Source organism: Hippocampus guttulatus, chromosome 1 (assembly GCF_054856545.1).
Source record: "Hippocampus guttulatus isolate MCC_2025c chromosome 1, RoL_Hgut_1.0, whole genome shotgun sequence".
NCBI classification, from domain to species: domain Eukaryota; kingdom Metazoa; phylum Chordata; class Actinopteri; order Syngnathiformes; family Syngnathidae; genus Hippocampus; species Hippocampus guttulatus.
This window is the reverse complement of record NC_141261.1, coordinates 25844053-25867324: the sequence shown is the minus strand read 5'-3', so window position 1 is coordinate 25867324 and position 23272 is coordinate 25844053. Positions and strand designations below refer to the sequence as shown.

At 46.2% G+C, this 23272-nt stretch overlaps 1 protein-coding gene across 2 annotated transcripts; it reads right to left on the bottom strand.

Annotated features, from left to right (window-relative positions):
- Window positions 1-14835: 14835 nt before the first annotated feature.
- Window positions 14836-21858, bottom strand: LOC147211148 (monocarboxylate transporter 2-like). 2 transcript variants are annotated; one of them, XR_015102128.1, is made up of 7 exons: window positions 21267-21858; window positions 20925-21155; window positions 20694-20837; window positions 18985-19809; window positions 18680-18908; window positions 16811-16858; window positions 14836-16597 (listed from the first exon to the last, which is right to left on the bottom strand). XR_015102128.1 is itself a non-coding variant. In XM_086122669.1 (5 exons), the coding sequence occupies exons 1-5, from the start codon at window positions 21355-21357 to the stop codon at window positions 18700-18702; spliced, it is 1500 nt and encodes a 499-aa protein (XP_085978795.1). In that variant the 5' UTR covers window positions 21358-21858; the 3' UTR covers window positions 18496-18699. The 2 variants fall into 2 exon arrangements, 1 of the variants encoding a protein (XP_085978795.1); XM_086122669.1 differs by lacking the exons at window positions 14836-16597; window positions 16811-16858 and having other exon boundaries at window positions 18496-18908.
- Window positions 21859-23272: the final 1414 nt, after the last annotated feature.

Genomic DNA, 23272 nt, shown 5'->3' with positions numbered 1-23272 from the left:
GCTACTTTCAGGAGAACCGAAACTAGGCTGGAACGAGAGCCCGCCTGGAAAGCAGCGTATAGTGAGCAAATCCATGACATGGTCAGAAGAGGTGCAGCCGTCAAGCTCTCAGAAAAAGAACTGATGTCCTGGAAGGGCCAGAAGTGGTACATTAGCCACTTAGTCGCCCCAAACCCCCACTCTGCCTCAACCCCTGTCAGGATAGTGTGGAACAGCAGCCAGGAGTTTCAGGGTTGGAGCCTGAATGACCTTCTCGACAAAGGTCCGGATGTACTTAATCCAATAAGAGGCGTTCTCTTACGGTTCCGAAGCGGACAACATGCGGCCCTGGGTGATGTACGAAAGATGTACAACTCCGTTTGGCTTCAGGACAAAGAAGTTCACTTACATCGATTTCTGTGGAGGGATGACCCCCAGAACGAAATAGAAACGTTTGCAGTCGTCCGAGTGAATATTGGCGATAAGCCTGCAGGCTGTATAGCCCAAGTCGCAATGCGACTGACAGCTAAACTTCCACAGTTCTCATCAATGCTCAAAGAACGCAGAGTCATTGAAGAGGACTGTTACGTTGATGACATCCTGACATCAGACAATGAAATCGATGTGCTGCGAAAGATAACTGTTGGTGTTGAGAAGATATTAAAGGCTGGGGGGTTCTCTCTAAAACCCTGGGTCTTCTCTGGCCAAAGTGGGAGGGGGGAAGCCCAAGGCAGTCCCCAGCCTGGCTGTCCAAGCACTCCGACAATCCTCATGCTCCCAAATCAGCTGCAAGAGGAGGACAGTAAAGCCCTTGGCGTTGGGTATGAGCCTGAGTCAGACAAGCTCCGCATCCTTGCTTCGATCAACTTCTCAAAGAAAAGGGGGAAGATGAGGACTGGGCTCGACTTAAGGGAGGAGGAGGTCAGGAGGAGTACTCCTGAGCCACTAAGCCGACGTTTGCTTCTTGGCCAAATCGCCAGCCTCTATGACCCAATTGGTCTAGTTACCCCTGCAAAACAGAAGGGAGTAATCCTTGTAAGAAAATCCTTTCAAGAAGCAAGAAAAGATCGTCCTGTGAAAGATACATGGGATGATCCGCTGTCACCAAGACTCCAGGAGGCACTCTTCGAGGAGTATGTAAGGCTCGGCCAAGTAAGATTCGACCGAAGCCTCACACCCACTGAAGTCTTAGGCCCCCCAGTTGGAATTACATTTTCTGATGGGAGTGAAGCCTCTTACGGAGCTGTACTTTATCTTCGCTGGGAAACCAAGCCTGGTCAGGTCATCGTGAAGCTGGTGGAGTCTAAGGCCAAGCTTACTCCTCTCGACCAGAAGGGGGATGGAATTAAGGCTGAACTGTGCGGTGCGGTGATCGCTACTCGCTTGAAGAAATACTTTGAGAGGCACTGCCGCATCCCAGTCGATCACTGGGTACACTTAGTAGACAGCCAGACGATCCTCGGTGCAATCCAAAAGGACAGCTATGGATACCAAACCTTCTTCGCAAACCGGATCGGAGAAATCCAGAAAGCCGGTCCGGTGGAGACCTGGAAGTGGGTTGAAGGATGCCTTAACATCGCAGATATCCTCACAAGGGGCGCGACCCCTGAGGAGTTGGACGAAGACTCTGAGTGGCAGACCGGGCCTCAATTCCTCAAATGGCCTGAGAGTGAATGGCCGGTGAAGACTGCAAGTGAAGTCTCTGCCACGGTCGCTGACGAGAGCATCAAGAGGCTTCAAAGACGCGCATTCTCTGCAGTGGTCACAAGGCATCAGGATAAGAAAAACGACATGATGAAGCCTCCGGAGCTTGGTAGACCGGGAACCACTCCACCTCCTTTTATCCCTATCCCACGGATGCAAGTCCTGGCCCTTGTGCGCCTCATTGGGCCTGGGAGATTCAGCTCCCTCACGAAGCTGTGTGGGACGGTTGCCTGGACACGTCGGGCGGTGGAGGCTTGGTTGGGAGGTAACCACCAGATCACAGTCAATAGGAATCCCAAACCCAGTCTTACAGCTATGGAGAGAGCAGAAGCCTTCCGATGCCTTGTCCTTGAAGCCCAGGATGGAGCTGAAATACGGGACTCAACACTTGACCGACTCGTGGTCCGGACCGATGGGGGGACAGGACTCCTGCTCTGCGGAGGACGTATTCAGTCCTGGAACGAAGGCAAAATTGCTATTCCTCTGGTCCCTATGCATACAAGACTGGCCACACTGCTGGCCCTAGAGGCTCATGAGAAGAACCATGAGGGGGTCGCAGCAACTCTCCTACGCACTCGGAAAAGAGCCTGGATAATACAAGGCCGTCGAGTCGTCAGAAGAGTGATAAATGACTGCATCCACTGCCGAAAGCAAAGAGCAAGAGTATGCCAGCAAGTGATGAGTGACCTCCCGTTGGAGCGCACACAAAGGGCAGGCCCTTTTGAGTATACAACCTTGGATCTTGACGGCTGGAAACAGTAATAACCATCGAGGTTGGATAGGATCCCCCGATGAGTCTCAAGCCTTGAAGAAAACAGTTAACATAAAGTAAAATAATAAACACAATACATAACATAAAACACGGACAGTCGTGCAGTCCTAACCACTTTTCCGTCACACGCTTTGTTGTTTGAAGCAGTTTGAGATGAAAGAGGAGAGAATCAAAGTGTCCTTTAACCAGCGGATCAGAGACGTCATGCTCAAAATGCACACGTCGGTTACAAGCTAAGTTTCAAAGTCAACAAGAAGCTGTAGCATTCTTTGACGAAAAAAGAGATTGGTTCACTTCTCCTGTCCCATGGAAATCCATTTCAATTCCGAGCGGCGACTCTCGGTTCCAAATACGCATCGGCGCTCTGCGCCAACGCTCCTCTCTCCTCATCCTCAACTTCAGCAGCCATCCATCCCGCCGCACCAATGCCGACTGTCCAACAGCGCCGACATCTCCACTGAACAAAACGAGGTTGTGAAAAATGCTGCCCATTACAGGCGCAAAAAACACAAGCGCCCCAGGTCTGTCCAGCACCGACAGTCAATGGCGCCGACATTCCTCCCAATCAAAATCTGTGCTAGTACAGGCGTGCTGCCGAGAAGGCGCAACCACCAAGCACAGATACTTCTCCTCCTTTGACGAATGTCATGGCCAAAAAACTCGGGTGCCATCTTGGAAATGACAATCTCTGATTTCACTTTACAGGGTCTTTAAAGTAGAAAGAAATGCTTTCCTAAATTGGGCCTCAGGAGCAAGTTTGCACCTGTTGGCATCACACACAGGTTGATGAGATGAGATTGAGAAAATGGTTAGAGAAAGGACAGATGCACTCTCAAATGGTGGGTGGTGTCTCGCAGATCAGCGTGATTGTGACATACCACAGTGCATGAAAGCATTACATCCATACATCCATACAAAAGTAGAACTAGATTCGTTAAAGGAAGAGGCCCTGGATTTGATAATGAACCATATTTAGATTGGAAACAATGGCTATTCAGGGAGAGAGAAGAGAATCCCATGGCTACAGTGGCCATGGGAGCAAAATGTGCTGAATGATGAATGCTGGGCTCCGAAGATGGTTTCTGTTAGCCGTTTCACAGGGAGATAATGACATGATTACGATGTGAAAGCATAATAAGGCTCAGCAGGCAGCCCTCCTTTGACGCTGCCCCCTCCAGTAGGCTGAAAGGCTTCTGTCGCCATCGAAGGTGTAAGGAAGATGGCGACAGAAGCCATCTTCCTTACACAACTGTTTTCCCATGAGGGCAACCCGGCCTCTGCAAAAAGTTCATCAGCGCCAAGGTTTTCTACGAGGCCTCCCACACGTTTGCCTGCGCAGCCATCATCCTATTTCGAGGGCCTACCTTTTTCAAACAGGCTTTTGTGCAACGCAACCATCGCTTGCAATTACGCTGCCTTGATGACGCTTCATTTGGGACTTTTGTTTATGACTTGCCTGGCCGATGGTTTGTGTAAGCAGTTGCATTAACCTCGAGGACAACTTGAGCCCTGCAAAGCATCCCTTTTGAACGTTTGCACGTTTCGGAATCTATGGAACAAATTACACGGCTCTTCTAATTCATGACCTTTAGCACAACCTTAACGGTGTATCTTTCGGACCTTTTGTAATTTCATTTTAATTGTAAAAACATGAGTCATGATCCTCATTATGATTATAATTCCCGACCCCCTTGGCACTCTGATTGCACAAACTCCTCTCACCTGAAATCCCATCGAGGTGTCAAGCACAACTACAGAGGAGGGATGGGGGACAAATCTTTGGAAAAATCAGATGTTCGCTCCTCGACGCTGTCGTTTCACAAAGACGTCACTTCAAGATAATTGTCACATGAAGGACGTGTGTCGCAAAAAATTACTCCCATTTTTACTTCCGTCAAGAGTGTCGCACATCCCAACTCTGATCGTTAGTGGGCTTCCCACACTCCTCATCAGACCTGTCCCCACAGGCCAGCCATTGGGGGGCGGGGGGCGTAAAAACACACACACACTCGAGGCACAGATCTCTAAAAACAAACTTTGGTTATTTTATCATCGTAGCTATTTTTGTGTTGCACAATATTAATCTTGAGTTGTTTGTGACCAAGATATTTTTCAAATATCAAGAAATCATGGTGTTTGTTTGTTTGTTTGTGTGTTTGTTTATTGAACATAAAACATATATACAGTAATAATTTGACAGAAAATAAGGTAGATAAAAAAAGTAAAAAGAAAGAAATCAATCTTCATTCAACACAGCTATTATGTTCAGGGGAGTAGGAAGAAGTAAAAAACGTATCTAGTCCTACCCGGTTATGTGATTGTATCTAATAAATCATTTTTATATCAATCAGAAAAGAAAAAAGTAAGAAGAAAGAAGTCTCCATTAAGGCTCATACTTTACCCTTAACCGTGATATTTTTACAACTTTTGGTTTGTTTCGGGATTATATACTTCCACACCCTGACACTCTTGTGTCAATTTTCTCTTGTATTCATAATGGATATTTATATACCATGTGAATTTGTTTGATTGATCTACAACAGCCGGTCAGGGCCTTACTAAAAATTTTCAGTGCAAGCCTGTCCACGACAAATGGGTCAATGTTGGCTTGCAAGAGTCCTGCACATGTTTCAAAATGAATCTGCAGGTTTGTGTATGTGTGTGTGTGTGTAGTATCGTGTAATGTGGCATGACATGTCTGTAAAACATGTACAATTGTATTCGTAATTAATGAGAGCCAAGGACAGCCCTGGAAGATTGTCGCATGAGACAGTCGAAAGTCAACAGATGCATAATACGTCATTAATATGTCCGAAACCTGTAAATCGCTTGTTACCAAAATCTTTGTGGACATCTCTACCTATGCCCGCATAAGCCTCTAAAAATATCGCCCCAATATTTTGTGTTTTATGGACGACACATTCTCTCATTTAGTGACAGCTTTGGACTGAACGCCTCTTTGAAATGGAAAATGCATTTTAATCCGTAAGACTTGTAATGCGATCATTCTAATCTTTTCAGAGGTTATTGTGAGCATAAGTTGTCATGTCAACATACATTTCTGTGGTGAGTGATCACAGTTTTTGGACGGTAGGTGACATTGCTTTGTTGCACATGACGCGTCCAGACCCTCCCTGGTACAATCACAGTATGGCAAATCAAATGCCATTTCACTCAATTTCATAAAACACACACACACACACGAATGCACGAGATAAAACAACATAAAAGAAAACTGTCATATGATCAGAAATCACATTGTCCCAGACTTTCACGTTTGTCACCAGTGCTGTAGACCAGAAACAGGAAATGGGTCTACAGCACAGGTGTCAAAGTCAAGGCCCGGGGGCCAGATCCTCCTTTTATGTGGCCCGCGAAAGTAAATCAAGCATGTCAAGTTCCATGATGCTTGCTAAAGTCTGAACCAAAATTTCAAATTGTCATATGTAATCCACAATAACAGTCATTATTCTTGACTTCTGATTTTAAAACTAGTTGTCCATCAATTTTTTGTGTGGTGTGTCTATAATATGTGGAGGCGATTAAACATTTCTATGGTTTCCCAAAATTCATGTGGCCCATGACAAAAAATAAAATAATAATAAAATAAATAAATAAAAATTTAAGTATGTCCTTGTTCATGTGAAAAAGAGGGAAAATGTCTCGTTCGGACCGAACTGAATAAGGTTTTTGGATTCTAAAAATGCAGGCTCAGACAAAGTGTGATAAAAATATTTACAAAAGACAATCACACCGGCCAAGTAAAACTGAGATCGCTGGACACAAGGTGCCAAGAAAAACAATAAGCAATTGCAAAGGCAAGGTTCAATAGAACATCGAGAATACACAAACGAAATATCAAAAGTGCAACAAAATGATAAACAATGATCAAGAGAATAACAATTGAATAACAAAACTACTTACAATCAAGGATCTATGAACAAACGAGGGCAACTATGAATAGTAGCAACAGCAAGGTCAATAATCCAACAAGTCAAGTCAAGTCAAGTCAAGTCAACAGTATTTATAGAGCACTTTCAAACAGCCATCGCTGCATACAAAGTGCTGTACATGGAGCAATTTAACATGCACAATAATCAGTAAGACAAATCGGTAATAAAGGCGGTAGAAAGCACCAAACAGTAAAACCAAGAACAAATCTAAGTCATGCTGAGTCGAATGCCAAAGAATACACGTGAGTTTTGAGGAGGGTTTTGAAGATGGGCAGCGAGGAGGCTTGCCGAATGTTTAGTGGGAGGTCATTCCAGAGAGAGGGACCAGCAACAGAAAAGGCTCGATCCCCTCTGAGCCTCAGTTTAGTTCTTGGTACTTCTAATAAAGTCTGGTCCACAGACCTGAGGCGCCGGGCAGGTGTGTAGGGGCGGATGAGCTCAGAGAGGTAAGGTGGCGCGAGATCATTCAGAGATTTGAAAACAAATAAGAGGATCTTGAAAATAACTCTAAAATGAATGGGGAGCCAGTGAAGGGATGCCAGAGTAGGAGTTATGTGCTCCCTCTTACGAGTACCAGTCAAGAGGCGAGCGGCGGCATTCTGGACCAGCTGAAGGCGCTTAATGGAGGACTGGCTGACTCCAAAGTAAAGGGCATTGCAGTAATCGAGCCGGGATGTGACAAAGGCATGAATTACCATCTCAAAGTGTTCATGTGAGAGGAGAGGTTTTATTTTGGCCAGCTGTCTAAGGTGAAAGAAGCTGGATTTAACAACGGCACCAATTTGCCGATCGAGTTTGAAATCACTGTCCAGTTTAAGGCCCAAGTTTGAGACTGTTGACTTAAGATAAGGAGACAGGGGGCCCAAGTCTACAGGATGGAATGTACAAGGGCCACTGGGACCAAACAATATCACCTCTGTCTTCTTTTCATTGAATCTCAAGAAATTTTGTGCCATCCAGGTTTTGATTTCTTCCAGACAGGATAGGAGTGGCCTTAATGAGAAGGCGTCTTTCTTGCTCAGTGGGACATAGATCTGGCAGTCATCTGCATAGCAGTGGAAGGGAATACCATGTTTCCTTAAGATGGAACCCAATGGGAGCAGATACAGCGAGAACAGCAGAGGCCCCAGAATTGAGCCCTGTGGAACACCACATGACAGGGGAGCAGTGCGTGACTCAGAGCAGCCAAGGCTGACACAGAAGGTTCTGTCAGCTAAATAGGACCTAAACCACTCAAGAGCACTGCCGCCAATGCCCACCAAGTGCTGCAAACGAGACAGCAGAATACTGTGATCCACTGTATCAAATGCTGCAGTTAAGTCCAATAAAACTAGACACACGTGGTCTCCAGAGTCATTTGCCAGGAGGATGTCATTAGAAACGCGTAACAGGGCTGACTCCGTGCTATGCATCGTCTTGAAACCTGACTGGAAGACCTCCAAGATGTTATGTTCATCCAAGAAAATTTTCAACTGCATGTGCACGACTTTTTCCAGAATTTTGGAAATGAAAGGCAGCTTGGAAATGGGCCTGAAACTTGACAGCACATCTGGATCAAGGCCAGCTTTCTTGATCAAGGGTTGGACCACAGCATGTTTAAACTGTTGGGGAACTACACCAGAAGAGAGGCTGCTGTTGATGATATCCAAGACTGATGCGCCAACACTCGGGAGAACCTCCTGAAAGAAGTGCGGGGGAAGAGAGTCGCAAGGGGAGCCAGATGGCTTTGTCTGGCGAACTACATCCTCCAAAAGCAAGGACCAAGCAGCTTGTCAGTCCTTAAATAGAGAGCCAGGCCTGATGGGGAAATGTGGCCTGCTGGAGGGAAATGCCTTTCACTCCAGCTGGAGCTGAAACACAATGAAGACAGAACATGACACAAGAAGTCTCAAAAAGTCCTTTGCCGGTGGTTTTTCAGGACAACACACATGAATATTAAAATCCCCCATGAGGAGGATATGTTCATATCTGAGCCTGATTTCGGCAAGAAATCTTGAAAAGTCAATCAAAGAGTTCTTTTTGTATTTAGGAGGACAATAAATGACAGGGGCGGTGTGGTGGTTGACTGATTGGCATTGCTGCAGAGTTGCAGATATTGGATATTTCTCTTTCATTCCCTGTTTAATTATTGTTGAAAAATATCTTGAGAAATGATTAACATGAGAAGAGTCTTCACACAATTGTTCGTGATCATTTCTTTTGAATAACAGATAATTTACGGTAGCACGTTGGCCTCACAGCACAGAGGCCTGGGGTTCGATTCTTCTTTCCTGTGTAGCGTTTTCCACGTGCTTGCGTGGGTGGGTACTCTGATTTCCTCCCACATTCCAAATACATGCATGATAGGCTGAATAACCTCAAAATTGTCCCTAGGTGTGGATGGTTGTTTGTCTTTATGTGCCCTGCTAATGGATGGCAACCAGTTGAGGCTGTACCCCGCCGTCTGCCCGAAGACAGCTGGGATAGAGGCTCCAAGGATGCCCGCGACCCTCCTGAGGAGAAGCGGTTCAGATGATGGCTGGATGGATATAAGTGAAGGCGATTTCAGCCCATTTATTCCAGAAGAGTCCGGTGTCCAAAAAGTCGCTCTCAGTTTCAAAAGCCCCTGTTGCAGTGACTTGTAAATGTGTATGCTACATTCTTGTGCATATGTTAATGTATGATGTGGAATGCATAAGAGTGTTGCACCTTCCAAACTTTATTTTCCTACAAAGTGTATTTTCATTGACAAAATGATGTCCTTATTACTACAATCATGTATTGTATTGCGTAGTAACCAAGAGCCAGTGCAATTAAGAACAAACATTTGCCAAAATAAAACAGACTGAGCAAAACTGAAATAATCAAAGAATGACGGTAGGAAAAGATGAATTTGAAGTCTGTCTGGTGCACGCTCAATTTTCTCTCTCTGTCGAGGAGCGAAGGCTTCAGCAAAGGGAGTGATTCCTCAAGTTTAGCTCGTTGAGCGGAACCTCCTCCATGATTGAGGTGCTCCTCAGCACGGCGGAGTGAGTGAGAACAAGTCCCAGGTCGCTGAAATAAAATCCACCCAAAACGTCAACAAATGTGTTTATTAGGCTATCCCACTTCCTCGGCCCCAAACCGTCCATCACCATGCACTCAACGACTTTTGGAATACATTAAAATAAATTACAGCTGATTGGCTGCGCAGGAGTCACTTGGTGACTTATGTTGTTTGTCATTCTCTGTTTCACGAGCTGCTGCAGCCTGCAGGTGATGATGCACAGCAGAATCAAAGCAAGCACGGCAGCATGGTGCGGCTCTTTCCCACGGAACCTTCATACTCTCTTGGCTTTCTTTTTTCCTTCTCTACACAGCAAACATGAAGAGGTTTCAAATTTAAGACTTCAGATTTCTGCCAACGCTGCCAAAGGACTGTGTGCACTTTGAGCGCACTTAAATACACACAGAGATCAGACAATGAGGCACACTAGGACAGGACACGAGTGGCAAGTGAGAGCTGACTGGAGGAGATGAGAGGAACACAGCAGATCATGACAGGGCACAGGTGAAACGAATAACAAAACACAAGTTGCAAGCATGAGGGACACACACACACACACACACACACTGAAAACATAGCATCTCTGTCTTAACACATCTGACTGGCATTTGTCATTTCCAGCTGATGTATACTTTCGATGAAAATGGTGGACCACCAAAATTCTGACTTTACCAATAAAAGAAGACTCAGCTACAATTAACACTGGGCGAGGCGTTTTCGTCCTTGTAGCACATGAGCACAAAGACAAAGGTCGTTCTTAGACATAATATAGATATCCCTGTTTGCTTGATATCTTTCCGAGCCGCATCTCTTTCGAAAACAATCCCATCACACACCTTTCACCGAGCATTGACCTCATCATATCCATCTCCGCCTGAGGAGAGGGCGCCCTTGAAGCGCAGAGAACCCCTGAAGACCCCGGTTCCCTTAAGTCACATTGCAAAGGCCACTTGTGATGAAAAACAGCACTTGGTCAACACCGGGGTAATCTTTAATCCTTGCATGTCCAAAATCAACCCTTTTCAGGAAATCCCCCCCCCAAAAAAACATCGTAAGTGACACAATACAAAAATTGATTCGCTGTATCTGCTGTCTCAAAGGAGGAGATGATTCTGCCCACCACTTTCCCATCATGGTCGGTGCCTCCACCTGTCACCAAACACGGTTGTCCCTTTTGAACAAAACAGGCTCTCTCAAGTGGATCTTTTCACTTGTTATCGTCATGATTCTGAGACGTGCTTCAACTCATTCAAACTCAGCAGCACAAAGGCTCGGTGTTGTCTTCAGCGGCTCAAGTAGTGCACGGGCACGCACGCTGTCGAGTCGGGCCATCAAGTTTCACTCCGCCCCGCCATTTTGAGGTGAGGACGAGCTGATGCGCCTCACTTGCTCCTCTAATTATTTCTGCTCGTCTCCCCCTCTCGCATGCTGTCGCCCTGGCACTCTCATCCCAAGCACGGGTGTCGATCCTCCAGGGCACGGAGAGCTTTTTGGTGGGCATCTGCGGATGCGTGGGAATAGACGGCGATGTGCCACTGAACATCCCCAAATGGAGAGAATTCAAGCAAAGGAGGTCGTATTGGGCACTCGAGCGTGTCTGATGGAGCGAGAAGACAAGCCAGTTACTTTTCATGAGCCACATGACACACATGACTTCCCATGAGCTCAGCGTTTCCACGTGTTAGCGGTCAGCCTCGTGGGCAGTGGATGCCATTTATGCGGCGGTGTGATTCCGCGTGGCATTCAAAGGCTAGATTACAATCCGTGTCTTCTTCCTGTAAAAGGCGCGCACGAGAACGCCGTCGTCCGCAGCCGTGCAAGCCAGTCGTCGTCTAGATAGGGAGAAGCAGTGGCCCTAATCGGCAGCACAAAGCCTCCACACACAAACTCGGTCTGCCGGTGACACATACCTTCCAACAAAGCCCAAATGTATTTTTCGAGTGACAGATTAAGGACATTGGTCAGAGCGGCTCTGCATTGTCGGCACAGAAAAGTAGGCTAAATGTGCGTCGAGACGATAATTCACGCATTTTTAGAATAGTCGGGAGACAAAAGAGCCATTTTGTTTTGGCTTTTGCGGAGCGTGTTTCACAGATTGTTAATTATGGGCAGCGTAATCGCATTAAGTCCTTTGGCTGTCTGCTCTTCCTCAAGCATTACTCAAGATGGAGAAGTTCAAGGCCTTCTCCATTTTTGGACATTCCAACTAATCCCTCATGCGCATCATGATAAAAAGCCACTCCCGTATATGATGATCATGCAATCCAATTTGATCAGAGAGGGGGGAGTCTATCCATGTCTGACTATCAGGTCATACTTACAGCTGGAACAAATAGGATAAAAGAGTGTTGGGGTATTTTAAGACACTGAGTATGTTTCTCTGGATCGTGAGCTGATTCCAGCTGCCCTCGAACAAATTCAGCTGCTTGAAAGAAACAAGTCTTCCCATCACATTTCTCCAGTAAATAGTGAGAGTGCCTAATGGTGGGTGCAGGGGAAAGTATCAGTTGGTTTTTAAATTCCGTCTTTGACTTTTAGTAAATGTCAAGACGAGACCAAATATTACCGTTTGCATGGCTTCTTGATTTTGCGTGCTGGCTAAGCTTCCTTCTTTTTTAGACACGCAATTTCAATCAGCACCACGTTTCACCTGTGACACACACAGCAGTATTCATGACAAGTGATGTTCAGTAGGAGTGTGCGGCGTGAAAAATGACTCTGCTTTTTATTTTTCCAGCACATCAGGTTTTTGAGATATTTTCACTTGAATTTGACCTATAAAAAGCTTGTGCAATATGGATTTTACCACCCGCTGTAATTTATAGCTGTGATGATTCAAAAAAAAACAAAAACTTGCACCCGTTTCTGATCAGTGTGCAGAAACAACATCTGTGTTTTGAATAACTTATTTTTCATTTTCTTGCAGTTTCACAATCATGTCAAGAAAGTGTCAAAATAATCCAGACTTGTTTTGTTGTGTTTGTGGAGGCTTTACCATTAAAGTTCAAAGACAAGCAATCACAGCAGATGTGACAAAAATGTATACAGACAAACCGTATTTCAGTTGTCCATAAAAAACTCCCACCACGGCCTCCTCTTTGTCCGCCATTTTTGTTTCCTCTTAAATCACACTTAATCTCGAAAGGTTTTCCCTTCTGGCCTGGGAATATTTATGGATAAAAAGGAGTCATGTGTGTGATGTGTTGGCTTTGCCGCGTGGCTGCACAACTGTGATACCAGTGATTTTTTTTTTCTTGCCATATGTGTGGACTCTCCGGTTTTGGAAGTTTGCCGGCAATGTTAAAAGTCTTGCCGTGTGAACCAGGTTTAAGGAGCACTTCCCTCCAAGTTTGTCATTTTTGCCTTATAAATGTGAACGTTTTTTCCTTGAAACACAGAATGAAGATTGCATACCCAAATCTTGACTCAGAGTCAAGTCCTGTTCCATGTGACGCTTCAATGCTTGCCTCATGTGTTGGTTAGCCACTCCAGAAAGCGCAACATTGGCCTGTCAACAATGATTGGACCGCTGTACTGCTGTCATGATATCACAAGTTGATTTCAACAATTGGGAGAGGAGAGCATTGCAAGTGAGTGGTGCCTCTTCCTGGACTCTTGGAAAAGAAGCCTCAAAGCTACCCTTCTCCCCAATGCTCGTATAAAACCGACGCTTTCCATAGCTCACTCTGTGCGTTTAAAGGAACGCTATGGCCCTTTTGAAGTCCTCCTCAATGCCGTTCGGGCTTGTGAATACAAATGGAACCTCTGCAGAGACCTTTAGCGCATCAGCATTGTAATGGGAAGGATGCAAGTATGGCTGCTGCTTTGTCTGTCTTTGGGATTGTCAGGCAACTGCACAACGCTTATGTCAGAAAAGACGGGCCAGCAAGAGACTCAGATATACCAGGAAACGCACAGATCAAAAGTGTCCATTATGTTGAGCTTGAAGGTCTCTTCATGCTACCACGTCATACAGCATACAGCTTAACAATGGGCTGTCGTATGTCTTTGAAAGTACATTTTCTACACTCACACCTTGATTTTTATTTTTTTTTGTTCTTCCTGCAAACCTCGGTTGCGCTCAATGATGAACAAGGTTAACGATTTGTCTAGAATATTCAAGCAATGGAGGTCCACCGCCAAGGTTTTTGGAACAAAGCAATAAAGGGTTACTGTTGCTGGAAGCTGTAATGTGATGGTCCAAGCTGTGCTTCCCAACCAAAATCATCAACGACACATTTCATTTGGCTTTGGAATCGTGCGTTCATGAGTCCTTGATGGGAGCTTGATTTGAAATCGTTAAGCAACATGAGCCAGCAGCATTTGCAAGTATTGAGGCTTCAGACACGGATTTGGGTTGATAAGACATAAAATGAGACTCATTTGTAGAATAAGAATAATAACACCCATATAACTAAAAAATACAACATTGGCGCAAACTTCATAAATGTTAAACTTGAAACAAATGAAAGTTGTGGGGCGTACTCATAAGTCTGGGGGAAGCGCTAGATGCAGATTTTATTGGGAAGAAAGTACTGATACAGTTTCTTTTCTCAGGTATGTCTCCGAGTGCTAGTCAATTCATCTGCATCATGGTGTCAGTACCATCAACAATCAAATGAAAGCAATGCCCATCATGACATTTGCTGCAAAATGTAAACCTACCGTAACCTCTTCCAGTTGGATGTGGAGATATTATCTTCTTAATGGTTGATGCCAACAGTGAAGTTTTTACTTTGAGAGGCTCTCATGACTCCATATGGGGCACTTGCTATGTATAAAGCACCCACTGAGAACAATGTTTTAGCCCAAAAAGAACAGAAGTGGTCAAAAACTGTGGCAACATAAGATGGCTGCCCACTGGCTTCAGCCACAAGGGGCCGATTATTAACGGGTTCATTTATGAGTGCGCACATCGAGGAGTGGCTGAACGTGGGGGTGGACCTATAGATTTGGTACTGCACCCATCCCACTCATTTCCACATGGGGGCCATCTTTTGACCACAACTTTTTGAAACCAATGGCCCACAGACTCAGAACTAATCTCAATTTTGCCATTTTTTGGGTCCCGGAACACGTTCAATGTGCTTCCGTGGCACTACGACCTACCCTTCACCCAGATCATTTCCATCAAACATTCCAGTCAAATGTTTAGCTCCACCCCCAATAGGTCCAACCCCCGAACTGTGGGCTGCAATTGTTTTGGGCAGGGAAAATCTGTATTGTCTATCTGGAAACACGAATATCTGTCTCATCTAATGTCTAATTCAGATATTGCTACTAAATTCGGAATATGGCTGCAGTTCAAGGGCTCAAGAGAGGGACATCAGCAAGGCCGTGTCAACACAAGCGCGCGCGCCCGCACACACACACCCACACACACACACAGACTTCCAACCTAGCGGTAGTTTGCAGCATTATAGGCTGTTGCAGATGAGATTCCCATCAATTAAACAAAGTCACGCCATTGTTTCTTTATATTTAATTTATGTCTGTGAGTACGCCCTTAAAATGAGTGTCTGGTCCACAGACAATGATAAAAGGCTTCCATCTCCACTTGACGCCATGTCACTTTGCATGTCAACGTAAGCACGGCAAAGACAGGCGACTGTTGGGTCGGAAAGAAGATGGGCAGCTCTTCTTCAATGACATGTTGGATTAAACAGACAGTATCAGTCTTGTTTTACGCATGAGGTAGAAAGTGAGTTTGGACTCCAACGGCTCAGTGCATTCAAACACTCTTAGCGCAATTGCAGTCGTCACAGGACTGGCTGCCCGGATTAAATCACGCGGCCCCAATTAAAGTGTGATTTACTGACATCAGTCACAGTTCATAGCAGTGATTACACTCAAGCTGTTGAGAGAGGGGGTGACAGTAAGCTTATGGCTACTGGCACCGAGAGGAAGTCTCGATTTGTCTCACTTTGCCTCTTGAACCTCCTTGCCTTTGCTAACGGCATAATGTCACATTTGGGTCCACGTGATTCCCGGAGCAATTTGAATAATTAGCTCAATCTGACCTGTTGTCTTGATTGGAATGTAAAAACGAAAAAGCACTCGCCTCGAAAGCCTGAGACCCATTCCATCGCATCTGCAGATTATGTTCTTCGTGTTTATAAAACCATCGATTCACTCACATGAATCAATATCCGTCCATAAGAAAGGGCCTCAATATTCACCTTGCAGGGACATAATAAGGATGGAACATTTAAGCATACATTTGTAATAATGGGATTGCTCTGTCCTTGAATGCTTCTCCAATGGATCTTGTACTGCAGATGCTCCAGGGCATGCAGCAAGAATCAGAGCAAAATGCACGGGGACCATACACGGAAACTAATAATGTGACCTGGGCAGTCGGCCCTCTTTTGGCTTTATTTTTTTCTACGGAGGCTGTCAGCAACCTTGTGAGTCGTCAGCGGCCCTCGACACTTTGTTACGAAAACAACCAACCACTCAATCAAAAGTTACCCGAAAACATGGAGGTCAATCAACTCAAGCACACTTACAGTGTGATGGGACTGAAAACAGCAACAGGAACGGAAACAATGAAATGTAGCGACGTTTCATCAGTCGTAGCTGATATATCCTCAACCAAAACATAATTGCTGGAGTACAGTTGTCCTGTCCCTCTTTTATCATTTTTTTCCCTTCCAGGACTCTCCGTGATAGATGGAAATCCACAAAGTAGCGACCATATATTTATTCTATTCATTGTATAGTTCTTAAAGTGTTATGCATAATATCGATACAAAATATGCAATTGAGGTGTTGGCATTATTTTTGTCCACTTGGGGTCACCACTCTGTAGTATCTGTGACTTTGAATGTATGTGAAAGAGTGAGTGATATGGGAATCAGGGAATGACAATGTAGACTTGGCTGTTGTTGGTTCCAGATGGCAGCGGGCTGTTAAACGCTGGCTGAGAATGATTCCCATTCATTACAACTGGCGGTGGCAGGCCATCTTCCTCGAGCTCATGATGCTCACCTCAGCGTAGTCATGCAGCCCTGGAAGCCAGTTCTGCTTTCCAATTCACCCATTGCACTCCATCGTCTTTTGTGAGGTGTGAAATGGTCCCAAACTTTCCACATTCTCTTTCTTCTATGGACTCTTTTCCTTCTGGCTCGTGGCAAAAATGATCACCGTCGAGGAGTGACAAATCTGTGACATCATATTAGATATGTACAATTTATGAGTTTGCGATACAGTGAGACAGCAAACACTGAACCACATTAAAGTGAGATATGATTGTAGCTTCTAAAACTTTAAGTTAATCCAAGAACAGAATTCCTCCCCAAAACAGAGAGACAAATGACTCGCCAAGATTGGAAGCAGGAGCTGCCATCCTAAAAAAGAAGTCATAAGCACGCCTACCACGTCATGGCTGGGTCCACTTGCTTGAGCGAGTCGGTGAGTGCTGACCTGTGGGTCACAATGTCACAAAGGGTTTGTGCAGCTTAACTGAAACAAAGGCTGTGAGTGACTAAAACATATTTTCACTTGTGCCCAGACTAACATTTTTTTTGCACTGCTGAACACTTAAGAAAATGGTGTCTGTTTTTTTCAGCCAGCTTTCACAACGGGTGTCATGTAATATGTAATCGCAAAACTCGCTGTGCATATGAAATGGCAGTATATCCACGTCTTTTACAGAATGCTGTCAAATTGCACATCTTGGATGCTTTTCAGAGCAGGATTGAACGTCAGTCTCTTTTGAGAAGAGCTTGAAAGTCAATAAATATGGTTTCGAACCCAATTGACCATTGCCATCTCGGACAAGCCACATTTTCTTGATACGGCTCTTCCATTGGATGACATGAAATGGTCCCATGCAAATATCACACATTATACCCTTACTCTTTTCCTCAACTTTCCCGAATTGCCCACTCTTATGTAAATTCTGTACACTTGTTTTGGATGTACTGTATTGTGAAAACAAATGTGGAATGGGGACTTTTTGAAGTCAAGATGGCGCCCGAGTAGGCAGCCGTCAGCAAGTGCTCTCATGAGCCTTGCTTTTTTTTTTTGTGTTTGTTTTGTCACTTTGTGTTGTTTACGTCGTGTGGACCTGATGTGGACTTTTTTCAGCATTTTTTGGCCACGACATTCATCAAGGAGGAGACTCTGTGCTCGGTGGTTGCGCCTTCTCGGCAGCATGGGTATACCAGCACTGTTTTTGACTGGGAGGAATGTCGGCGCCATTTGACTGTCGTTGCTGGACAGTCCGGGGCGCTTGTGTCTTGCGCCTGTAATGGGCAGCATTTTTCACAGCCCCGCTTTGTTCAGTGGAGAGATCGGTGCTGTTGAACGGTCTGCGGCTGGATGGATGTAAGTCTTGAGGAGCCGACGATGAGAAGAAAGGAGCGTTAGCGCGGAGCGCCGATGCGGATTTGAAACTGGGAGTCACGGCTTGGAGTTTGAAGCGGATTACGTGGGACAGGAGAAGTGAACTCATCTCTTTTCGTCAATGGACGCTACAGCTTTGTGTTTGCTTTCAAAACTTAGCTTGTAGCAGACGTGTGCCCATTTTCAGCATGACGTCTCTGATCCACTGGTGAAAGGACACTTTGATCCTCTCCTCTTTCATCTAGAACTGCTTCAGACAACAAAGTGTATGCAGAAAAGTGGTGAAGATTGCACGACTGTCTGTGTCCTATGTGTTGTGTTATTTTTGTTATTTTGACTTCAAAATGGCGCCGCGTGAGTGGCTGCCTTTCCAGCAGCTCCTATATTTTGTTGTTCTACTTTTTCCTTTCATAACTTTGCTGCTGTGAATTGGGAATTTCTCCATTGCGAGACTAATAAAGGTTTTCTTATCTTATCTTTTTCTTATAACAAAGTAGCACCTATGCCCTTTTGTAGCGCAATGTGTCGCCGACGGCTCAATACAATGCATTCCTTTGACCACTCACACGTACAAAAATAAGGCTAGGAGAAGAAATTTCATCCCATTTTTCTTACCATTAAAAGAAGAAAAAAAAACATTTTCAGATAATAAAATGGGGCAGTTTTCATGTTGGTGTCTGCTGCCATCTAGTTGTATTAAGGTGATTAAAAAAAGGTGTCTCCACCCAAAAAGGGCACACTTACAGAAATAACAAACAAACAAATATTCTTCTACAGAAAATCTCTATCAAATAGGTTTAATCTGAGGTATGAAATGTTGTTTGTTTTTTTGTTTTTTGTTTTATCTCTGTGTTTTCTGCAATGACACCAAGCAGTCTCTAGAGTCTACACACTTACTCTCATCCTACACAGCAAATTCATTCCGGTGTTCCCGCTTGGTCCATTTTCAGCTGCACAGCCTCTCCACACGTCCTCATCTGTGCAGACTGCTGCTGCCTCTGTTCCTCATCCAGTCTCTTGTAGTTGTAGTAATGCATGATGAAGAAAAATATGCCGGGTACCAGCATAAACACACCACAGGCGTAGTACATGTATTTGTAGTCCCCCAAAATATCTACGAGAGCTCCTGAAAGACAAAATCAACTCATCACAAATGCCGATATTTCAATGTGCCGCACTCACGGGCTTGTCGGGCTCCAAACCTGAAAGCGGAGGACCGAGAAGCACCGGGCCACACTCGATAATGGTGACGAGTCCAACCGCGCTGGAGAAGCGGTGAGCTCCCACGAGGTCCATCAACACTTCGAAGAGCAGAGAGCAGACCATCCCAAAGGCCATCCCAAAAAAGACGGCATAAACCACCAGGCCCACATACCCGGATGCCAGAGGGCACAAAAGGTGACACGCCCCGTTGTAGGAAACAGCAAAACTGAATAAATACTGAATCCTGGGCCGGATCAATTTTGTATTGCCGAGCAAGCCCGTTGCCGGTCTAACAAACATGTCCACGAGAGCGAAGATGGAGAGCAAGAACGCTGCTGAATACTCATCGACGCCTAGATGTTTGGCATACGGGGCCAGAAAAACCACAGGTGCAAAAAAGCCAAAAAACATGAGCACGTTACCGATGAGGTAAATGAGGAATCCCCGGTGTTTGAAGAGGGAGACGTCGATACATCCCTTTTCGCGTCTCTCGTTTTGGATTTCTACACCTAGTGGGTTATCCTCTTGGACTTGCTGTGCCCCGTCGCTTTCACGTGGCTCACTTTGGAGTTCAGCGGGGACTTTTTTGTTGACAGGTCTCATGAGCGAACCGGCAACACAGCAGTTCAAAACCATGGCTCCCAGGATCAGGAAGCTTCCTCTCCAGCCAAAAGAATCAAAGAGAAACTGATTAAGTGGAGCCAGAGTGAAGAGAACCACTGGACTTCCTGTCATCGCCAGCCCGTTGGCCAGCGGCCTCTTCGCATGGAAGTAGGTGCCAATGATGGTCAGAGCCGGCTGCAGATTGAAGGCAAGGCCAAAACCTGGCGAGATCAGACCGGGGTGCTTTAAGACATCAAAAATGCATCAAATCAGTCTTAACAGGCAGTCGTGACAACGCAGCACAGTGCAAACATCTTTTTCCACCATTGAGACCGCTCTTTGCTTCCATGGTGAGGCTTTTATGAGCATTCGGTGAACAAAAACAGTGGGAATTTCTGTTACTATTGCATTTTACAGCGCTTCCGTAATATAGATGAACTGACTTATAAATCACTTACGATCCACATGGGAATAAGGATAGAATCAAACTGTGAATTTGCAGCTTAGCTGAAGTCATCTGGAGATGCTTTTTCGCGCGGTAGAAGACGGGGACTTTTGTCACAACCGTGCTGTATAAAGCATCCCCTTTCTTAGATGTGGAATTCCCTTCTCTGCGTGGCTTCGAGCGAATCAAGCCAAACTGATTGGACAAAGGACATGTGACATTTGTTATCAGGTGCTGACATGATGATGATAGCTTTTTACCACTATGCAACGGGAAAGCCTTTCTGAAGCTTCCTCTCCCAGGTCCCTTTTTATTGGGTCAGTGTCAAATGGTGAAAGAGAGACTCCTGTTGGTTGTAACACAATAGTCATTTGGGAATTGTTTGCGATCCCGGTCCGATGCACTTTCTTCTCGTGCTCCAAATGACATGGTGTGCCCAAATATTTCACTTGTCCTCTCCAGTGTAACAATACATTGGATTCATTTCTTCAGTATAGTCTTAATGACTTAATGACATTCTATGTCTGCCATTTTGATCATGGTTCAGCCCCGCATTTGGCTTTGTATTCGTGCTTGTACTGACTCCTCCAAAGCACTCCTCCTCCTCACAAGCGCTCTTCTTTAAGTGACATTTGAGAGTGTTGAGCATGCGTTAATTACCTCCAATGACGCCAACACAGAGATACAGATGGACAATAGACGTTCCAAAAGAGGCGAGCACCATGGCAGAGCAAACCATGAGCCCACCAACCATGACCACGGGCCTGCTGCCATAGCGATTGACAAGACTGCTACTCACTGGCCCTGCAAAGTAGAGAGCGGACACATTTGCCCACAGGGCTCACTTGGTTCAATTCAAACGACACCCAAATGGGCCACACGACGACCGACCTGCCGCATACATGGATGCCAGCATGACCGAGGACAGCCAGGCAATCTGGCTGTAGGAAACTGAGAAATATTCCTGAATCTCCTTGTAGTAGATGGTGAGCGACTTGGGAAAGGCGTAGGCAAATCCGATGGAGATGAAGGAGGCCAAGACGACGGCCCAGCCCCAGCCTCCGTCTGGTGGAATGTAGCCCAGATTGCTGGCTGCTTTCGTGGCCATGTTGGCTTGAGTGGCTGAAAGGAAGACAGAGGCAAAATCAATCAACACAGCCAAGACTTCCACGAACATACCAAGTCCAAGACTCAAAGAGCAATGGACAAACCGCATCTTTGTCTAAGCCTTACATGTGAATTGGCTGGCCCGGGAAGTGTGCAGTTGAGTATGAGTGTGACCGGCTTCCTCAGAGAGGTCCTGCTGAAAGACTTCTGATCTCATCACGTGTGCTTGCACAAGGAATACAAATAAGCGGCCAGGGAGGTAGGGAGGGGGAAGCAAACAGCCCCGCTAAACAAAGCTGCTGTCAAGGAAGTTAGTAAATGCACCCGGCAAAACTTGTTAGAAACTGAACAACTTTGGCATACACACACACACACTCAAATCAACTGTGTTTATAGAGCACTTTAAAACAACCACTGCTGCATATAAAGTGCTGTACATGGAGCAAATATCATATTCTGTATATAACAATAAACAATAAAACAACAAATATAACAAAGTCAGTAGAAATCACAAAAGCAGTAAAACTACAAATCAAGTCTGAGTTATACTGAGTCAAAAGCCATCCATCCATCCATCCATTTTCCACCGCTTATCGCGGGGGCAGCAGCTTTAGGAGGGAAGCCCACACTTCCCTCTCCCCAGCCACTTCTTCGAGCTCTTCCTGGCGGATCCCGAGGCGTTCCCATGCCAGCTGGGTGACATAGTCTCTCCAGCGTGTCCTGGGTCGTCCTCTGGGTCTCCTGCCAGTGGGACATGCCCGGAACACCTCACCAGGGAGGCGTCCAGGAGGCATCCTAATTAGATGCCCGAGCCACCTCATCTGGCTCCTCTCGATGTGGAGGAGAAGCGTCTCTACTCTGAGCCCCTCCCGGATGACCGAGCTTCTCACCTTATCTCTAAGGGAGAGCCCGGACACCCTGCGGAGAAAACTCATTTCGGCCGCTTGTATCCGGGATCTCGTTCTTTCGGTCACGACCCATAGCTCGTGACCATAGATGAGGGTTGGGACGTAGATCGACCGGTAAATTGAGAGCTTCGCCCTTTCGCTCAGCTCCTTCTTTACCGCGACAGACCGATACAACGTCCGCATCACAGCAGACGCTGCACCGATCCGCCTGTCGATCTCTCGCTCCCTCCTGCCCTCACTCGTGAACAAGACCCCAAGATAGTTAAACTTGGGTCAAGATCTCCTCCCCGACCCGGAGAGGGCACTCCACCCCCCCACAGAACCCCCCGAGGGACACGGTCAAATGCCTTCTCCAAGTCCACAAAACACATGTAGATTGGTTGGGCAAGTTCCCACGTCCCCTCGAGGACCCTGCTAAGGGTGTAGAGCTGGTCCACAGTTCCACGGCCAGGACGAAAACCACACTGCTCCTCCTCAATCTGAGGCTCGACTTCCCGACGGACCCTCCTCTCCAGCACCCCTGAATAGACCTTACCAGGGAGGCTGAGGAGTGTGATCCCTCTGTAGTTGGAACACACCCTCCGGTCCCCCTTTTTAAAAAGAGGGACTACCACCCCGGTCTGCCAATCCAGAGGCACTCTCCCCGTTGACCACGCGATGTTGCAGAGGCGTGTCAACCAGGACAGCCCCACACAGGGCCATAAAGGCCCGATAGGACTCCTTCTTCAGCTTGACGGCATCCCTTACTGCTGGTGTCCACCAGAGAGTACGGGGGTTGCCGCCACGACAGGCACCAACCACCTTACGGCCACAACTCAGATTGGCCGCCTCAACAATAGAGGCACGGAACATGGTCCATTCGGACTCAATGTCCCCCGCCTCCCCCGGGACATGGGAAAAGCTCTGCCGGAGGTGGGAGTTGAAACTCTTTCTGACAGGGGATTCTGCCAGACGCCCCCAACAAACCCTCACGATACGTTTGGGTCTGCCAGGACGGACCGGCATCTTCCCCCACCATCGGAGCCTACTCACCACCAGGTGGTGATCAGTTGACAGCTCCGCCCCTCTCTTCACCCGAGTGTCCAGGACATGCGGCCGCAAATCCGATGATACAACTACAAAGTCGATCATCGAACTGCGGCCTAGGGTGTCCTGGTGCCAAGTGCACATATGGACACCCTTATGTTTGAACAAGGTGTTCGTTATGGACAATCCGTGGCGAGC